The 21,262-nt window shown below is 32.9% G+C and overlaps 1 protein-coding gene across 2 annotated transcripts in view; it reads left to right on the forward strand.

Moving 5' to 3' along the window:
• SCFD1 (sec1 family domain containing 1) overlaps positions 1–19,614 on the forward strand; it is a 40,076-nt gene extending 20,462 nt beyond the window's left edge. For both annotated transcript variants that reach the window (XM_087951779.1, XM_026664529.2), the window contains 12 exons: positions 557–638; positions 5,764–5,860; positions 6,895–6,965; positions 8,600–8,679; positions 10,281–10,343; positions 11,183–11,258; positions 12,647–12,700; positions 13,708–13,760; positions 14,966–14,999; positions 16,117–16,182; positions 17,644–17,712; positions 19,406–19,614. In XM_087951779.1, coding sequence (XP_087807905.1) covers positions 557–638; positions 5,764–5,860; positions 6,895–6,965; positions 8,600–8,679; positions 10,281–10,343; positions 11,183–11,258; positions 12,647–12,700; positions 13,708–13,760; positions 14,966–14,999; positions 16,117–16,182; positions 17,644–17,712; positions 19,406–19,429 — 769 coding nt within the window. In that variant the 3' untranslated portion in view covers positions 19,430–19,614. The remainder of the gene's footprint in view (positions 1–556; positions 639–5,763; positions 5,861–6,894; positions 6,966–8,599; positions 8,680–10,280; positions 10,344–11,182; positions 11,259–12,646; positions 12,701–13,707; positions 13,761–14,965; positions 15,000–16,116; positions 16,183–17,643; positions 17,713–19,405) is intronic.
• Positions 19,615–21,262: the final 1,648 nt, after the last annotated feature.

A 21,262-nucleotide genomic window follows, 5' to 3' on the forward strand; every position in this document is an offset into this window, starting at 1 on the left:
ATATGTTTCAAATCTACATTTTGGGAAAAGTATTGAAAACCATTTTATGGATTATTATGTGTTGCAAAATTAATTCTAGTTCCTCTACTGTAACCTCATTTGATTTAATGGATATACTAAGTTATTAGGAAGGATTTGACTCATGAACTGTTTTATGGCCACTAATCAGAAACATGATGAGGTAGAACAACTAGTTTACAAGTGTTATCTTCAAACTCATGTTAGTAAAAAAGAGGATATCAACGTCATACGATTTCAGAGCATATAGAGAAAGATTTGGACAGTACATTATCCAAGTTCATATTTTCTTCTTGTGCAGTACATTCCATGGGTGGCAAAGGACAAAACAGGATCTAAATAGTTCAAAATAGTTTTAATATTTTCCTGAGGCCCAGTTCTGAAGTACTCCTTCATGGATTCTCCCTTTCCCTTCTTTTATTTGTATGTTTGTACTATTTGAGATTGATTCCCAAATTGCATGTTTGTATATATATCACTACTTCTGTTATTAAAATAGAATAAACAGACAAGTTAAATTGAATGGAATCTTTTTCAGTTCTCTTCCAGAGCTTCTAGAAAAGAAAAGACTCATAGATCTTCATACAAATGTAGCAACAGCTGTTCTGGAACATATAAAGGTATAAAATATTGCCATTTTAAACTTCTATCAATTTATAATTAATCAGTCTTTTAATTGAGTATATGAAAGACATCTACCAGACATCTGGAAGCTAGCCCTCACCAACAGATGAATCCCAGCCACAAAAACCAACACCAGACCCAAAACAACGTGGGACACCACCGGCAATCCCCCTCATCAGACCCAGGCCCAAGCCCATCCTATAAACAAAGGACAACCACCATCCAGAAAGCCACATGTTTTTTTCCTTTCAAAAATAATATGCAAGAAAAAACACAGAGATACTGAAATTTGATTCAGCCATATGTTTTTTTCCTTTCAAAAATAATATGCAAGAAAAAACACAGAGATACTGAAATTTGATTCAGCCATATGTTTTTTCCTTTCAAAAATAATATGTAAGAAAAAACACAGATACTGAAATTTGATTCCAAGTTTTAAGTGTGACTGAATCAACACAGAGGAAATGGTGAGGACAGAGTATGCAGCAGTAGTTATAATGAACAATTGGTTGCATTATGTTTCTCTTATATGTAATGGTTTGAACATAATTGGCACTCTGCAAGATAGCTTACATTCATCAGATAATAAAAGGCTTTGATTTTCAGCCATCACTAATTTTCACTGTTTAGTTTTCTTGAGTCTTCTCTCCCAGACCTATTTTATAAAATTAGGCTACCATTTAGATCAGTATTGATTTATACTTTATTATCATTTTGGGGCATTTGTAGAGCAGAAAAGGAAAATTGAAAAAAAAACTTCAATAGAAATAAAATTACGTTCTGTTATGTGCTTAGTAATATAGCCCCAGTTCCTAGTTATTCCAACTTTAATCTGCTCATTGTGGTTTATGAATTTTTAACAATTATTTGAGCCCCAAGAGTTTCTGTGGGACACTTTTTCCCTTCTCTGGATAAAGTAATCATTTAAAAAGGAAAGAGTCTGGGATGAATACAATAGTATCATGTTGACATGGTTTAAAGCGGGGCTTTCCAAACCCCAGGTCACAGATTGGCACTGGTCCACGGCCCACCAGGAATAATCCATGCAAGTGAGTGAGATCCCATCCACACATCCACGGGATCGAACTGTTTAGTGTGTGAAACCACATGCCTCAGTCCATGGAAAAACCACCATCCATTCCCTGGCACCCAAAAAGTTGGGGGCCACTGGTTTAAAGTACAGCTAATATATATATGAATTTCTAGCCTCTATGCTTTGAAAATTCTGATTTTGACCTCTTTCTTCAGAGCTCCAATAAATTACAAAATATGTCTTGTGTCATCCATGCCAAGAAGAAATAAATTCCCTTTCTCATTCACAAGAATGCCACAATGGGTTAGATGAGTAGCATTTTAGATTTTGTGCAAATACAGTTTCAAAACAAAGTGTTCTTTTCAATCAAAGTATCCTTGTCATGTGAGATTGGGTGGCAGTGTTTTATAATTGTATTTGTTATTAAGCCAAACAAAATAGCTGGTTTTAAACAAGCATAGTGCAGATTCCTTATTATGTAAAAAATGACTTGGCATAATTCAGTCCCTTCATAACAGTTTAGCTGGCCTGGATTTTTCATTTCATACTCAGAAAAGCAAATTTCTTTTTTAGTAGTCCTATATTTTTATCATTGTTTAAAATGTATGAAAACTTTCATCTATTCCAGAGGCTTTATACTCAAGCTGTTCTGCCAGACTGAATTCTCATTTTTGTCTGGGTTTTTTTTTTAAGTAAACTTAGGTAGAATTACAGACTACTATCTTACACTGCTGCAAAAAAAAGCAGTCCATAAAAGAAAACTAAACAATCCAGTCTTTTTTTCTTTCATGACTTTTCTGGATACAATCTTTTGAGAATACAACTTATTGAATAAGAATTGAATTTTGGAAATTGATAATCAAACCAACAATTCAATTATTATAATTTTAAAAAATAGTACTAAAGATTGTTTTTTAATGAGTTTGAAACGTTATTAAAGCCATAGACCAGAGATAAAAGGTATAACTAAAATTTTAATTAGTTTATTGTGATGATATTGAATTTTAGATTTGCCGATTATTGAGAATATTCCCCCCTCTTGTATTGAATAAGTATAATCATTTTTTCTACTTTTTTGCATAAAATGTTTTTCACAATTGTCTTCGATAACTGAAGCTTAATTCACTGACAATCTGTTTCCATAGAAAGTAATGTTGAAAATAAAGTTAGTTTATTTTTTCTTCAGTGTTTTACATTGGACCTCTGTCAAAATCCAAGGCAGGATGTGGTTTGGAAATACTTCCATAGTTGACTGTCTTTTCCTCCCAAGGCATAGAAATCAGATGGCCTTACTGAATTAGATGCTTTTGACACTGCAGAGGTGGAATAAATTATTAGCATGCTTCCTTTCTGCTTCAGGAAGTTTCTTAGAGAAAAATAAGAAGAGAGAAAAGCTAGCTAACTTTCCTGTAAGTTTTTATCAGTTGAAGCCAAAATGGAGGAGAAATATTATTTTCTAGGATCTTTAATTATTATCTCGTGTCTCCATTATTTGCACTACAGTAAGAGGTAGTAATTTATTTTTAATTTTTATCATTAATTTTTGTAAAAATCTTTTATTTTGGAGTACATTGTCTGTCCCTAAATCTGTATTTTAAAAATTTCTTGTACCTGCACATATATACAGATATGCACATATATATGGAACGATGTGTCATTGAATATATACACATCTGCATATGGACATAGATGTGCTGTCCCCCTTTATGACTTGTTGGAAAACTGCTTGATCCAGTGAAGTCTTCTATGAATGGAAAAGAGAAACACAATTCAGAAAATGTGAAATAAGTGAACATTGCCCTTCTCCCATTTCCATCCATAGAAGCCTCACATCATAGAATCTAGACTTTGCCATTTATGGAGGTAAGAATTGAGTACTATCCATATCGTATTTCTTTGGCTTCAGAGTAATTTAATAAAGCTTTATAAAAGTGTAATTACAGTGTAATTTATCAAGACCAAAATAGTTGATATGCTAATTTATATTTTCTAGAATGAATCTTAAATTATACTTTTGCAGATGTTCACTTTGCGGCTTATTTTCAAATTGCCTTAGATTATTTTTGAAGGCATAGCAAAAGGAACTCTGAGATTAATCACCTTTCAGAAATTCTGGCAGTTTTTTGGCATATTTCAGTATTAAGCAAGAAGCTGGAAAGGAACTTCAGTATTTCCTATGATGGATTACCAAATATTTATCAGAAAACCTTAGAAGAAGAGAAACCTTGTTTTAAGTTATTATTTAACATAGTGATATTTTGGCAACTCAGAAATATAATCAGAATTTAATAGATGCAAGGAAAATATCTGCTTTTACTGGAAGCATTTTTGTACTGCTATTTTGGACATCTTTATATTCATTTTTCTTTTCATTAGTGTGACTTAAATATCAGAAAAAGAGCAGTTGTAGTTTCAGAGAGTTTCTTCTTTTTTTTCCTCCGTGGGTCTCTGGTTTTTGTTGAATATTTTCATGGTTTAATAGTAATTTCCAGTAAATATAATGCAAAGTATTGCTTTTGTTTTTTGAGTTACATTTTATGAAGTTAAATTTGAGAAATAGAAAATATTGTTAAGACTTCTGCATTTACCAATATCATGTAAAGGATACTAAATTATTATAGACTATTTTATAGAAAGCTCTAATCTTTATTGCATTAGAAAATTAAAAATGCCTTAAGTATGAACCTCCCCTTCTTACTAAACCATTGCTCTGAGATGTGTAATATAGTTTTACCAGACCCATTGAACAGGTTTGTTTGCAATTAGTCTGAAATGGTGGCAAACAATTAGTACTTTACCATATGTTCTGCCCATTAACTTTGTTTTGTTTTGGGTAGCTAAACTGAGCTTCTACTTACTCACTACTTGTTTATTTGTATCCCATCTTTATTATTTTTACAAATAACTTAACATGGCAAATATATCAAAATGCCTTCTTCTTCCTGCTATTTTTCCCACAATGACAAGCTTGTGAGCCGTGTTGAGCTGAGAGAAAATGTTTGGCCCAAGGTCACCCAGCTGTCTTTCATAGGTAAGATGGGATTAGAACTCAGAGTCTCTGGCTTTCTACAACCCTGGTGCCTTAACCACTAAACCAGGGGTGTCAAGCTCAAGGCCAGGGGTGCTTAAATCCAGCATGCGGGGCCAGCCTGGAAATATGCCTGGTGGCTAAAATGGTCCGTGTGCGTGCCCCACACACCTCGTTTCACCCTCCATGGCCTCCTGCAGCACTCTACTGGCCGAAATCAGAGCAAAAAACGGGCCCAAAATAGGCTGAAAACATGCCAAAAAAATAGGCCCAAAACAGGCTGAAAACAGGCCAAAAATGGACCCAAAAACAGGCCACCCGTTTTCAGCTGGCAGAGTGCTGCAGGAGGCGTCTGTCTTGCCACTCCAGCCACCACCACCCTGCCGCTGGCCCACAGAGGAGAACAATGCTGATTCGGCCCTCGAAGAAATCCAGTTTGATACTCTTGCACTACACCTTATTGGAAGTAGTTTTAAGTTTATTTTCAGATGATTTGACTCTAACCTGTTTGATGTAGATCATTTCTGGAAAGGCAAAGAGTTATCCTCTGCTTAAAATCTTGGGGTTTTTTTACCTAATAATTTAATTAGTAAACAATATTATTAAATACTTTAAACATATATAATAAAATAGTAAGGAAAGACTTTATGCTGCAGTTGTTTTGAAGCAAAGGATATAGCAACTGAATCTGATTAACCCCTAGATGAATGATCTGTAGATCCTTTGAGTTTGAGGTATCATAGAAGAAAAATATAATAGTTTATGTATTCTATGTTTTCAGTATTCTATGAATATGCATATATGTATATTGTATGTATTTACTGTACATATATATTCATATGTATAATAATACATGTTATATATATTATTAGATACATATATTGTATATATTCTATAAACCTTACTACTTATTCAAAGAAACTATGTGATTGTTTTTAGTTTTTTACTATGGGAAAATGTATTAAAAATATGAAAACATTTCTTACTTTCTAATAGAAATGGGTGTGTGGCTATGTGCATATACAAAAACACTTTCCAATGGCAACTTCTTTTCATTCAGACTCGGAAACTAGACGTGTATTTTGAATATGAAGAAAAAATTATGAGCAAGTCCACATTGGATAAATCACTTTTGGATATGATTTCTGATCCTGATGGTAAGTGTATAATTTGGATTTATTGCAAAGTTCCTTTCTGTTAATTAATGTTCTGAAGATGAGTTAATTAACTTGCTTGTATAGCAACAAGAACTTCTACCTAAAAACTTGAAAAACTACTGTCACTGGTGAAATAGCAGAGCTAGAAGAACCAAAGGTCTTGTACTATATAGAGACAAAATTCAGTTTGAAAGCTTGTAGAGTGTAAACGTTAGACTGTTGTTTGTAACCTACTGTATTTCCAATCTTGACTATTACATTTAAAAAAAATTGGTTCTTTTAGCTGTCCCTCTGAACAGGAATCTCATTAATTTTGTTTAAGACATTACAGGACTCAGTTTAGTGCTAAAAGTCAGCACCTATAAACTTGTGCAAATTGTTTATTTTAAGAGATGTAATACTTTTGGGGGTAGTGGTCTATTGTTTCTAGCAAACCAGGTTTGCGTATTGATCAAAAGTAGAACTAGTTATATTTTTAGTAGAAATAAGTGATACCTAATAGCCATGCCACTGCATATCCCCTATTCCTGGTGATCCTGTTTCCTATTGTTTTTCCTGTTATCCATTTTGCTATATGAATAGGCTTTTTTCAGTTAGTGTTTTACACACACACACACACAAAATTGCTCCATCCATTATGCAAATTGAGGGATAGTATTATCTCCACTCTGAAGCAAGTATCTCAGGAGAATCAGATTCACGCTGAGCAAATGCTGAATAAGTAGTTACCAAATTGATTCTTGTTCTATGTCAAAGGTCTTCAAACTTAGCAAGTTTAAGACTTGTGGACTTCAACTCCCAGAATTCCTGAGGTAACATGACTGTAGGAGGAATTCTGGGAGTCTACAAGTCTTAAAGTTGCCAAGTTTGAAAACCCCTGTTCTATGTCATGACTGCTAATTTGTCAGTACTTTTCCTACAGGTGTAAATGCCAAGAGTGAATTGGTAAACTTTTTATTATGATGATTTTTAGTGAAATGTATTTTATGATAATTTAAAGAAGAGTTTTTAAAGCAAACATTTTTTCTGAACAGCTGGGACTGCAGAAGACAAAATGCGACTCTTTCTTATCTATTTCCTAAGTTCTGTCCAGTTACCTTCTGAGGTATGTTTGAAGCAAACATCTACATACATATAGATAATCCTAATGTTATTTTTGTCAGTAACATAGGTGAATTTATAGTTTAGTTTTTTGGCCAAGTCATTTCCTGTTGCACTCTAATTACTTTGTTTCAAACCTATTAACAATGGAAAAGTACATAGATCCAAGCAGACATAAGGGATTATGTGTTTCATTGAAAAATAATAATTTGTTGAATAAAAATATGTATTCAGGTTTAGGCTTATATATCCATTATGATAGAATTCACATAATACGCTATGTCATAGCCAAATAGGTCACACAGTGATTTAACAACATGTAAACTATTTTAGTATTTATTATGTGAACATGTTTAAAAGATCAAAATATTCTGTGGATTGAAGGTTTTTATGTCAACCAAAAAAACTGTAGAGGTTAGCTACAAAAGCTAGCTTTTCTGAGCATCTTTAAAGAACAAAAATCCCATTGAGCTTAATATAGCTTAGAGTTGTCTAACTGTAGTTTATAATTTACATTATAATCACATTTGAAATATTAATACTAATAAAAATCTCAAGTGATTAATTGTTTGATTATAGGCAATCAAGGTACACAGATCAATTTTCTCCATGACAATCTATCCCAATCTAACCTGGTTTTTCAGGCTCTCCAAAGGCAAGAGGTTCAATCACTATAAATACAATTTGATTGGTACACCTAGAACTTCAGTTAAAAAAAAAGAAAGAAATACAAAGGATAGTATTTACATACCTCAAACTCATAAAATATTACAGATACCACATTTAAGAATAGTAAATAGGGCTGGAATTTCTATCACTAAGTGATGTCATAAAATACTCTAGTTTTTCCTTGCGGAAAGCTTTTTCACCCTTTTCTGTACTAAATAAATAAAACAAACATAGGAGTTTTATAAACAGATAGACTAAGGGTATACTGTTTATACTATTTATGCAGATATACTATTTAAGGAAAAGTATGCAGATAATATGTTATAATTATCTATTACAGTTATCTATATTGTTAAATCAGTGCCATCTATAATATTTTCTGACTTTGAGGTCTGTAAATACTATCCTTTGTATATCTTTGTTATTGAACTTCTATACTGTACAAATCAAGTTGTATTTACATGATTTCAACTCTTGCCTTTGGAGCACCTGCAATGTAAATATATCTTAATCCTCAAAATTTGAATTTGGGAAAGTTGATCTATATTATATTCAATCTGATGTTCTCCAAATATTTTGGACTGTAACTTTCTTCACATCCAGCCAATATGGCAACTAGCCTGATATGATAAGATTATCATGGACCATCACACATACTAAAATGCTTAGTAAAATATTTTCATTTTATAGTAGTGCTTCCTTTCATTTTTTCAAATAGACTCTTCAAAAAAAACCAAAAGTAACTGCTTTCAATCATTTGTTGCAGTAGTCTTGTTTTCTTGATTAGCAATTTCACAGCAGTGGTTGGGTGGAGAGGGCTGATAGGTTTGCCTTTATGTGTAATGCTCATTCATTTTATATTTATATATGTTTGGAAGATGAATATTAGCTTATTCCCTGTCATATTAATGTATTTATTATTAATAAGTTTTAAAATGTCACAAATTTCAAATGTCCATTTCATTCCAGGCAGATTTGGAACAGTACAAAAAAGCACTAACTGATGCTGGATGTAACCTTAATCCTTTAAACTACATTAAACAATGGAAGTAAGTAACTTTTGCTTTCATAATATTAGAAAGAAGTACGCTGTTAAAATTTAGATCAGAATTTTGCTTCAGATTGAACCTAGAATTCATCCAGGACTGTAAGGAGAGGTATTTTGACCCCAAAGGTGGGTATACAGATAGTTCTCAACTTAAAACTGCAATTGAGCCGAAAATTTCTGTTGCTAAGTGAAACAGTTGCTAAGTGAGTTTTGTCTCATTGACTAACTTTCTTGCCACACCTGTTAAGTAAATCACTGCAATTGTTAAGTTAGTAACATGGTTAAGTGAATCTTAACATTGACCCATTTTGTCAGGTGACAAAAGATATCACATGACCCCAGGACAGTGTAACTATCATAAGTACCTGCCAGTTGCCAAGCATTCAGATTTTAATCACTTGACCATAGAGAGGATACAATGCTTGTAAGTTTGAAAAATGGTCATGTCACTTTTCTCAGTGTCATTGTAATGTTGAATGGCCACTAAACAAATGACCGTTCGTTTGTATGAGGACTACCAATAATAGGAGAGGAAGGAGGATAGGTGATGAAACATGGGTTGCAATATTCAGATGCAAACTCTGCCTCTGTTGTACTTTCACAGAACTTCACAGGACAAGTATGAGAACAGAGCTTGTACCATGAAGTCACAACATACATTTAATTCAGGCATCGTTGTTAGAATAACCACCTATGGTTTCATTGCCATATGTTCATAGTACTCAAAATAAGGGCAGTGACTGCTTTTAGCTATTAGGAAAAGACTTAACAGAGTGTAATGAATGAACGGTTTTAATTCTTCATTCACATTGTTTATAAAATTTATAAAATGATGTTCATATATGCAACACTTTGGAAATATTGTTTCTTATCCTTGCTAGAACGCTTCCTTTTCTCCCCATATCATGGTGCATGTTTGCCTAAAGTGTCCCCTAATTCTGTGGAGCAACATATACATAGAAAAAGATATAATCAATAATAATACTGTTCCTTGCACAAACATAAGTTCTCATCCACAGCTACCTATATTCTCACAGAGTTTGCATTTCTTGTCTACCATTGTATTTGCTAAAGATTCAGGAGTCTTGCTAGTCTTCATATCCAATAGTATATCAATAAAATTTGACTTCATTGTCTACTTCATTTATTGGGGCATGTATGGAATAGATGAGTTGCATTATTATTACAGCATATTTTTACTCAACTGTAGTAATAAGCTTTTTCAAATCTTCCCAGCCGTATATGTAACAATATATCTGTGATCTAACAAATGATTTCCAGATAGAATGTGGAGTCATATGTGAACAAAAATGATTTGATTGCTGTTTTCTTTATCTGAAATAGAGAAACTCTGTTCCATGTAAATAAATTCATCTACCAAGTGTATTATTACAGGAACTCTCCCTTTATTATTTCAATAATATGTATTACAGTTTTATAACGTGTTTGTGTGGTTAGTTATGATAGTATTGTTATTTATGTTAAAGGAGCAAATTTATCCTCAAAATGACTAGGAAGTGCTTTGTTAATAAACAATTTATTCATAATCATTTGTTGAAAACCAATCAGATATATAAATTATTATTTTTTTACATTTTGCAGAGCTTTTGCCAAGATGGCTTGTGGTCCAGCTATGTATGGAAATAGTGCAGCAAAGTCATTGGGGTGAGTTCCAAATGTGTTTTGTTGCTTTTAGCATCCTATGTTGTAGTTTCAGTCTAAAACATTCCTCACACAGGTTAAATAAGAAAAAAATGTAACAAAACAATGGAAAGAAGCTGACTGATATTCTTATATCCATGCTTGGGTAATAGAAAATATTAATATGATTGCCACACAACTGGACTATATCAAGACATTCTACATACATTTGGAAACAAGTTGGGTGCAGCAAATTTCTAGAATGTACAGCCAAGCTCCCAGCAAGACAGTCCTTCCACTGCAAAATAAATCTAAAGTCACCACACTGCCTGCCAGCAGGCTTCCAGGCCCATTTCAAAGAGTTGGTTGCCATCTATAAAATCCTAGTTGGTAGAGCACTGGGATACATTAGATAAATTAGCCCATCCAGTCTAAATTTCTTAAGGTCTGCTGAGAATCCCATATGGTAGGCACTTGGGAATGAGCTGTGTAGCAGGCCTTCTCTGTAGCAAGTCCCTATTTTGAAACGGTCAAACAGGGAAATTCTCAAATTCCCTATTAGACTTTTGTAAGTTGGTGAAAACAGGGTTTTTCAATTAGTCTTTGACCCAAGTTGATGGTGGATGTTCATCTTGGATATGCATTGATGCTACTGTTTTTCATTGTTTTGTTACTGGCATGCTGTTTTATTTTTATCTGTTAACTGCTCAAAGTTTTGTTGATTTGGGCAATTTACAAATATTGCAAAATCAATCAAAAAATAATAACAGCAATACATTTTGACATGCAGACTCAGTACTAAAGGTTTGCTACTTAAGTATGTGGACACAAACCAAATCTTTATTATCTGCATTTTGTTTCAGTCTTTTCTCACGCGTTATGAATACTGGATCCCAGTTTGTGATGGAAGGAGTCAAAAATTTAGTACTGAAGCAGCAGGTATGTTTTTACATTAAGTATATTCATTATTTTTGAATAAACATATACCCAAGACTACCGACTTTTCAGACTGGGATGAACAGGGATAAACATCAGCGTTTCATAAATTGCATGTGTCCCAGTTCGGCTGCAATATCTAGCACGCTTAAAAAAGTGAATAGAGTTAAACTGACTTGATCAGAACTGAATTGAATCACCCCTGTATGGAAAGGTTCCATTTTAGTTCTGTGCTTTGTGTGACATTCTCTGGCTCTCTGAAATAATATGGATATTAATGTATGGTAATTTAATTGCATTTTCATAAACTCCCAAAAAAAATTCTAGAGACGTTTCATTCACTATTATTTCATCCAGCTCAGCTTTTGGATTGTCCTGATTTTTTCTTGTTACATAATTCTGCTTCTCTAGTTTATATTGCTACTAACACGTACAAAGAATTTCTTGAAATAATGTTTTAATGTTATCACAAAATGCCTAGGAGATTTGATTAAAATAACCAGGTTGTAATTATTAGAATTATTAGAAATTTTTTAAAAAAATCTTTATAAAGAAAATTAAAAAGGGAATATTTTTTCCATCAGGAAATGTTATCCAAATTATGTAACTCAAGATGTCTACTTTTTCATTTTGCTGCTACTTTGACAGCATGCAGAATATCAAAGCAGAGTAACAGCAGATTTCTCAGTATTCCAGAAATTGTCTTCATTAAAGCTAATGCAACTTCATATTTTAAAAAGATTGGGGGAAGAGAAGCAAAGTAGTATTATCCTATCTTTAAATTAGAAGCAGCATATCACTTAGTGATTATACGTATTTTATCTATGCAATAACAAATACTTCCTACAGATTACAAGATGTGCTTTGGTTTTATAAGTACCTGGGACTGCACAAAAGGCTAAATCAATAATCATAAAATTTAGACTATCTGAAGTTGCATTTGTTGAAGCATAGCCGGCTGCATCCATAAAGAAAGATTAGAAATATGTGGCTATTGTTACATGTATTTAGTGGTAAATAGCAAACTTGAATTATGTATTTCATTTTAAAAAGTATTTTTTTAATTTGTCCAACGTTATATTTCTGCTTCATTAATAATGCAGGATATTGCAAAATTGTATACATTTATTTATATCAGTATTACCCACCAACCTTAATTTTAAAAAGCAATGCCCTTTTTAAAAAATACATAAGAGGACATCTCCATTATCTGCTACATTTGTTCTGTCATAAAGTCTGAAGTGGTCAAATGCTTTTTTTAGGGGAGCAAGTATGAAGGAATTGTATTCAAACTGCATGATGATTCAAAAAGAATTATCTAATGAATATAGAACTGAATAATGATCTGAGTATGTATTACTGTTTTGAACTACTTGCAACTTTTTTTATAGAATCTTCCAGCGACCCGTATTTTAGATAACCTTATGGAGATGAAGTCAAATCCTGTAAGTATAGATAATGAAAAATTAGATTGAATTAATATATTCCCAAAAATTGTGGTGCCCTTTCAAATACTAACCATGTAATACAAAAGGAAAAAAAATCATGGAAGTTCCTATATGAATCACTTCAGACTGTCACAGAGTTAACAGATGCAAAATGCTAAAGAAAAGGTAATCTTCAGCAATCCATTGTTTTCCACAGTAATTTCAATTCTCGTCTTGGTTGTTTTGTTCAGACTTTAAAGATACCAAAATCTATCCAAGGTGGTTGAATTATTTAGATATCAGATAGAATTTTGTAATGTTCAGTAATGCCTACAGGCATTGGAGTGCGCTATAGATAAAAGTTTTGAAATCAAAGGTGAATCCCCCAAAGATCATTTGGCTTGTTAGGCACCTTACTTTTTTTTTTAAATATAGAATGTGGTAGAATAAATATTTTCTTCTTAAAAGGCCATAAACAAAATTATCTATTTCTTTTTTTCTTGCTTTGCAAAATACTGAGCATAGAAGCAGAAAAACGCATTGCAGTCATCAATGATTTTTTTTAAAAAAAGGGAAATATTTTTATATAACAATGTCAAATCCAAAAGTGTCCTAATATCTCACACCTTATAAACAAACTTCGTTTTGTTTTAAATATAGAATGAAAGAAGGAAGATTTTGATTGCTGTATTATTTGAGCATTAGTTAGAAATATAATTTCAAAATAGAATAGATTATGAGTACAAAATGTACTTTGGGGAAGTGCAGTAACATGAAGCTTGAAAACTAGGTCTATGTATCATTTTATATGGCTTCAAATAAATATATGAATACTATGTTTTGAAAGATTTAGCAACTATGAATGTCATGTCTCACCTTGAGTGGCAGCTACAATAGATATTTTAGTCCTTTGACTGCATAATATTTTCAAAATATTTCAATGAATATTGGGAAATAAATCCAATATTTGGAAACAAAAAATAAGATAATGAAAATGCGTTCCAACCAATTTTCTCTTTTAATAGGAGACAGATGACTTTAGATATTTCGATCCTAAAATGTTGCGAGGAAGTGACAGGTGAGTTTGATACTAAGTTACTTAAGGTTTGAAAAATGGCAATATGCAGACAGTAATTAGTGTAAAAATATGCAATAACATAAAATGTGATATTCCATTTCACAGTTTATATTAAATATTTGAATATCTATTATTTGGGCATGTTTTACATGGTTTACTTACTTGTTCTTTTAGTTACTGCTCTTGTTGAACAGTTTGCTAAATATCCAAAAAATGACTATGAAATATATACTATACAGGTAGTCCTCAATTTACAACAGTTCACTTCGTGACCATTTGAAGTTAACAGCGGCACTGAAAAAAGTGACTTGGGACCATTTTTCACACAGCATCCCCAAGATCACATGATCAAAATTCAGACGCTTGGCAACTCATATTTATGACAATTGGGTAGTGTAATCACTTTTTATTCAATCAATGGGGAGGTCAGATTCACTTAACAGTCATGTTAACAACTGCAGTGATTCACTTAACAACTGTAAGAAAGGTCGTAAAAGGGGCAAAATTCATTTAACAAATGTCTCACTTTGCAACAGAAATGTTGAGCTCAAATGTGATTATAAATTGAGGACTACCTGTATAGGCAGAAAGCCAGCTGTGTGACCTGGGCCAGTCATTCTCTCTCAGCCTGAAGCAAGCAATGGCAAACCACATCCAAAAATGCTACCAAGAAAACTGCACAAACTTGTTCAGGCAATGACTAGGAATAGACTTGATTCAAAGGCACCTTCTAAGAAAATAATCTAAGAAATTACCCATTTTTAATGTGAGAGAACTTGACCAAGAGCAGTTAATTTAAACTTAGTATATATTTAGAAAGTGGCATAAAGGAAGAAACAGAAGAAGAATGTGTACAGATAGATAAAAAAATTGTCTGGTAAAACTGGGGTAAATAATCTACTGGGGAGAGGGTAGCACATTTGGAATGTGGTATCATGCTAAAACATGCGCAGTCAAAAAAAATCACATTTATCAACCAAAAAAAGTCCCTAGGATGTTCTCTGACCTTCCAGTGTGAGGTCTACATAATGCTGAATTCTAGCAGTTTCCTTTGAAGAATTTCAGCTTCCTATTAATTATTATTAGTGATTTTTAAAAAAGTTGGGCCTACTAAGGAATCTTAGGGGAACTGAACATTTTGTGCTCATTTGGTTATTTTTCGTTTTTGTTTATAAATGCCTTGTTTGGTTTGGTTTAAATCGCAGCTCAGTTCCACGAAACAAAAATCCATTTCAGGAGGTAAGATTTCTTCATGTTTTTTTCACACAATTGGTGACAAAAATTGGCTTTAAGTATTTATTTAAGAAAATTTATATGGCGCTCCCAACTACTCTCTAGGTGGCTTACAGGGATAAAATGTAATAACTGTTAGTTATTTTTAAGAGAAAAATCAAATCCCATTTTTTGAAATTATTAGTTTGATTACAGTTTTATTAGTTACCTAAAAATGTATAATCCTTCTAACTTCAAAAAGTTGAGTAATCTTTTTTCTTTCCTTAACTTGTAAGGATTTCATGACAAAATCTTAACAATAATACCCTGTTCTTCAATTTATTTTCTTAAGACTAACTTACCATCAGCAATGTGGTTATGAACAGGTATATCTAATGAGTAGTACAAATAATAATTACCAAAAATAACACCATTACTTTCCAAAGAAGTTGATGACCCCTCTTAAAACATTCGAACTGTAGCTTTATGCATTTCTCTTCACTTCAACCAAGTTCTACTATAATATAATAATATTACCAAAAGTAATAAAGTAATAGAAATATTACCAAAAGCTGAAGATAGAAGCTAAAAATAACATTTTTTCATTGCCTGCTGCTCATCGAGTGGTTTTATATCTTAATGAAGTATAAGACTTCTAATTTGAAATATAGTTGAAAGTTGTCTCACAAAAGTGTTAGCCCTGCAGGGTGATCCAGAGAAGAAGCACATCCAAGGGTGTGCTAGTTCTATCTTTATTGTAAGGTTACATTAACAAAATCTTGCAAAACTAAAAGTATTTCTCCCCTCCTTTCCTTTTTGTCTTCAGAAAATTAGAGAGAGTCCCTTTCTGAGATGCCACCCGCTTTCTCTGGGCTGAGACATCTTTTATATGCCAATTGTCCCCTCTGGCCTTTTTCTACTATCTCCCAAGGTCATTCACACTTACCATTATGAAAAACTACCTTAGTGTTGCTACCAAATAAATAATCATCTCTTCTCTGCTTGCCTGAATTTTATATCCAGATATCAAAATCCTTTCTTCCGTTAGGCTAGAATGAACTATTTTGCATCTTGCATATATTCTAAACTCTAGGGTGTACTAATACCTGTGATAAATGTTGTTGTTTTTTCACTTGAATCTTAGGCAATTGTATTTGTAGTTGGAGGTGGCAATTATATCGAATACCAAAACCTTGCTGATTACATAAAGGTACATACATGCCTTTTCTTCAGATGGTTGCTTAGGGCTACATTTCTGTTTTTTCTTTTCCTTGGCATATTATCTCCAATAATAGGTGAGTTGTTTGAAGCCCTGTTCTTTTCAACAGAAGATGGGAAAAATATGCACAGAGCTTTTCCCTTTATTGAACTGAACAAAAATTTAAAATGTCCATATTAATATGTACAAATAAAAATAATGGGGTGGCTAATTATAGAGTTTACAGACTTTTTAAAATATCATCTATGTCTATGGAGATTCTCAGTCATCCAGGCCCAAGTTGTCCCAAAGGTGCTTTTTCAAGGGGCAACTGGATATTCTGATTTTTGTTTGAAAACGTTTTGCTTCTCATCCAAGGAGCTTTTCTTCAGCTCTCCGAGAGAAGAAGCTTCTTGGATGAGAAGCGAAACATCTTCAAAGAAAAACCAGAAAGTCCAGTTATCTCTTGAAAAAGCAACTTTGAGTTACAGATTTCTAATATCATCCCTTTCCAGCAAAACATTCCATTGTGGTTTTACTGTGGTCTGGAATATAAGTAATATATGTTCCTATTATTAAGTAGTAATCTTAAAATAGACAAAACTGCCCGTATAATTATCATTTCTTGCTTTATCCACTCTTATTGTTTATCAAGGCTAAAATATTAAGCAAATTAGTTTTTCTGTCCAATTTCTGTATTTCATTAATCTCCAAGTTTGATTTCATCATTATTGTTATAAAGATAATGTAATGTTCATGATAATTTTTATGATTGCACCTTTGATAACAACCATGTTATATTTTCATAATATATGTAATAAGTATTGTATTAATGCAATGTAATGATTGTTTTGATAATATAAACCAATATAGTAAACTACAGGCTCTCAGAGGGAGGTATTTTCAAAGATGCCAAAGACTTTGTTATATTAGTGTTCATTTTTAAATTCCAACTCATAGCATAGAGTTCAAATTCAGCCACTCTTTAATTGCTTTAAATTTTTTTGCATTTAACTGAATTGTAATTAAAATTAAATGCAATAGGCTCCGAAAATTCCCCCAAAGCATTCCACTATTCATTCCGCTCTGAAAACCTATTACTCTCTGCAAAAACTTACCTCTTCATTTACCCAAGTGTTTAATGAATTATAAGTTTCTGGACATCTCAATTATTTCTGCTTTACATTTTATGTTATCCATGTGTTGTGTGATAGTACTGTGGATGATGTGATGAGCTATATGCTGTATAACAAGTAGACGTATTTCTTTCACATGGATAAATTAACTTAACCCTCCCTCCCCCATAAATAATGCCTTATTGCTTATTGTGACTAAAACAAATGAAATTACAGATTATATCTGCACTGTGGTTTTTCAATAGCCTGTTTGCTGAAGTTGCTGAATTGATACTGTATCTCATTTTCTTTTAGTTTCAAGTAATTAACAATATCTTAATGAAATTGTTTTTCATAGGGCAAACAAGGTAAACATGTCTTATATGGCTGCAGTGAACTCTTCAATGCTGCAGAGTTTTTAAAACAGGTAAGATTTAAATTAAAACAGAATTTTAAAATACATTAATATGCAGTCATATAAAATATGTTAGTGAATGTATTCTACCAGTTAGTAAGTTTTATCTTAGACTCATTCCTAGAAGATTCCAGATTGACTTAACAAGGTGCTCAGCACTGATATAAAGGAAGCAAGAGGCATATTCCTATTTTATTATAGGCCCATGTGTCATTGTATTCAAATCAGTCATTAGTCTCTTATGAGAATCTGTTCAGGAAGAGGCTCAGTGGCTTAATGGTGCTAGAGATTGTCTCTGCTCCAGTGGTTCAAGTCTTAGCATTGTGCGTCAAGGTGAGCTCCTGGCACTCGCCTCAGCTTCTCTCCATCTAACAGTTCAAAAGCGTGTTCTATTGTGAGTAGATAAAATAGGTACAACTTCGGGGGGGGGGGACGAGCTGGTGCTCTGTGCAAGCAGTCAGATACCTGTCCTCTGAACCTTCCCAGTCGCGGCACTTGTTGGTGAGGTGGGTCCAGGGAGGGAGGGAGCCTTGGATGATGCTGCAGGAAGAACCACTTGTTTTTCTATCTGGTACGAAGCCAGCTCGTCCTTTTGTGGTACATCATGAGAAGTGCACGAGCATTTTCTACAGCAGAGCTGGTGCCTTGTCAGCCAAACTACTACTCTGCAACAGTATTGTGATCTCCTGGTTAATGTGACAGTGCTACACAACAACAACAACAACACCATTAGTGCCAATCAATAATATTTGTGATATGTTTTTAAATGTTCAGTTGACTGAGTTTCATGTTTAATGAATAAAAGTCTATAATAATAATTATAGTGATAATACCTATTCAGGAAACCAGACGTGCAGCACAAAAGTCTCATACTGCTTCTATCTGCTTTCAGTACAGCAGTCTGTGCGTTCAGTGCAATAGGGAAAGTCCTTGCCAAAGTGAAGCACCTTAGTATATCTAAATCTTAATTCTGATGAATTTTTCAAAGTGACCTTACCATCACATGTAGTACATATAAATCAGTAAATAGGAGTACAATAATTTTTTCTTCTGATGCCGAAAATGTTTAACTGTTCAATTTGCTTAATATTGCTGAACCTGTTATTTTTTAGGTATACTATAGATAGACTAGTATGATAGTGCAGTGATTCATTTATATGGAGATTCAGAATTCATTTGCGAACACATAAAATGTGGTATAATTTTTCCATATACTATTTAATTGTTTGGTGGAGCAGCCCTTTCTTGTGTAGTTTTTTAACCTATATTCAAGAGGCATCCCATAGGATTTGACAGAATCCTATTTATCATAGAGTGCATGCCATGGATGCATGCATTGATGCAGTATATAACTGATAAGTTCTGGAAATAAAGGTTTGTCCCAGGGAGTTTGACCGGATGGAAAAAATAGACAGTGTTAGATTGGGATAAAGGACTAGAGCAGGAAAATGTAGAACAGATTTTGCTGCCTGGATGCACCATTGAGTAAAGTAATGAAAAAGGAAACTCTTACATTTTGTGTAAGTACTTTTCTCATGCTTTTTCCTCCCGTGGGGAAGGATGTTTACCCATGAGAAAAATCAGTTGTCTTGAATTTTAATCATTTCTGTTCGTTCCTAATCAAGCACTGGGGTTTTGTCAAATGTCCTTTTTGTATTGGGAAGTAATCCGCAAACTCATTTTATTCTTTTTTTTTTATATTTAGCTTTCCCAACTTGGACAGAAATAGGACAGAAAAGGAACATTTTGACGACATGTGAAAAAGAGATCATGGTAGCTGATAACATCTTTACCTGTGCATATATTTACATTTCATTTATTTGTAATTTTTATGAAATAATACTCTGTACTTATATATAATGCATTCCACATGCAAAACATTTACTTCAAATAAATTACCAAACTTGAATTATGCTTATCTGTTTATGCCTGTTTCTTGTGTTCATTTGTAGGCAGTTATATTTGGAATGTAACTCTTTTTGGAAAAAAAAAATTCTGAACTATTAATAGAAACTTTCCCCACTTTAGACTTGGGCATAAATGCACTAAATATATTTCAAATACATTTTTAATTTAGCTTATTTACATTAATAGAAAGCCTATACACCTAAAATTATTATACTTTAGCCAAATTTCCACTAGCTAAAGGTTTTCTAGCTAAAGTAATTTGGGCAAAGGTTTGTTTGTTTGTTGGTTGGTTTGTTTATGCAATTTAGAGGCCACACAACTTTATTTACTTTCTACATATTCAACATATTTCTACATATTTTGGTTCAGATTCTACCCGCATTCTCCCAAGCTTTTGATATTGGCAGGTCATTTTATTTCACGGTTGTAGAACAGGCATATAGATTTCATAACTGAATGAGATTGTGACTGATCTAACTAGCTACCACTATTATGTAGTTCAGATTTATGTTATCTTTTTTCTGATGTTACAAAGCATAAATTGTGTGCCTAATGATTAGCAGCATAACTAATCATGTTGTGGTGTGTTTTATATATGGCTCAAAAACTGTCTCCAAGTAGTAATTGTCCATAGTAACATAATATATTAATTCTTTGTTAATTCTTTTAATTCTATTAATCTTGAAGTAATGAACTCATGCCTAAGTGGTTAGTTCCCATCTACCAGTCTTTACAGCCATTTCTCTCATCTAGTCATAGACTTGATTGTTTCTCCTTGAATTACAAGATGATGGTTAGGATTGTGCTGTCCATATAGCAGAATTAGGTTGCCCTTCTTCCAGTATGTAAAATAGGAATATGGCAAAGTTATGCTGTATGGGAAAATAAATCCTTTACTACATGATCATTTCATCCAACTTTGTCTCCAGGCTAAGAGGGCAAGAGAAGGAAGGTGGGAGAGTAGATAAAACCACTTTGGTTATATAACTCTAATTCTTTGGAACTCAGAAAAAGTATTGTATTTTAGCAAACACTTTGATGGAACAATGTGCTATGTATTTGAAATTTATGGAATTATTAAATTAAATTAAAAGTTCTATTTCCAAAAATCACTTTGAAAGATGCAAACAGGAAACAACTACAGAATGCTGTTGCAAAGAGAGACAACGGATTCTCCCCATCAGAGTCTTGAACAGATGAGAATTCTTGAACTGCTTCTATTTATGACATTAAATTTGACAGGTCTGGCAAATATTGGAGGGGATTCTTCCTAATTATCCTCAGACATGCCATTCTAAAGTCTGTGGTGGAATAGAAACATTGAAAAAAAGCCTAATAATCTATAAATGGCTAAAACATGCAGCAAATGGGAATGCTTTTTTTATGAGGGGAAAAATAAGATACGCATCATGGATACTTGACATTGTTAGGTTACAATCAGTAGGGTATATAAATGAACCAAAGAAAAAGTGCTTTGCTTCATATTTTTATGTAACGTTGCTAAACTGAGAAAGGGAGTACAAATCTCCCTTTCATTTGATAATTAACGCACACAGACTTTAGAAAAGCAGTTTTCTAAAAAAGAAAATATTTCCATAATTATGAAACTAAAATTTTCTTGTAAAAGTTGTATTAATTCTATAACGGCCACATT

This window comes from Notechis scutatus, chromosome 1 (assembly GCF_049901735.1).
Source record: "Notechis scutatus isolate UNSWTSFEM ecotype Mainland chromosome 1, rNotScu1.2, whole genome shotgun sequence".
Classification (NCBI taxonomy): Eukaryota; Metazoa; Chordata; class Lepidosauria; order Squamata; family Elapidae; genus Notechis; species Notechis scutatus.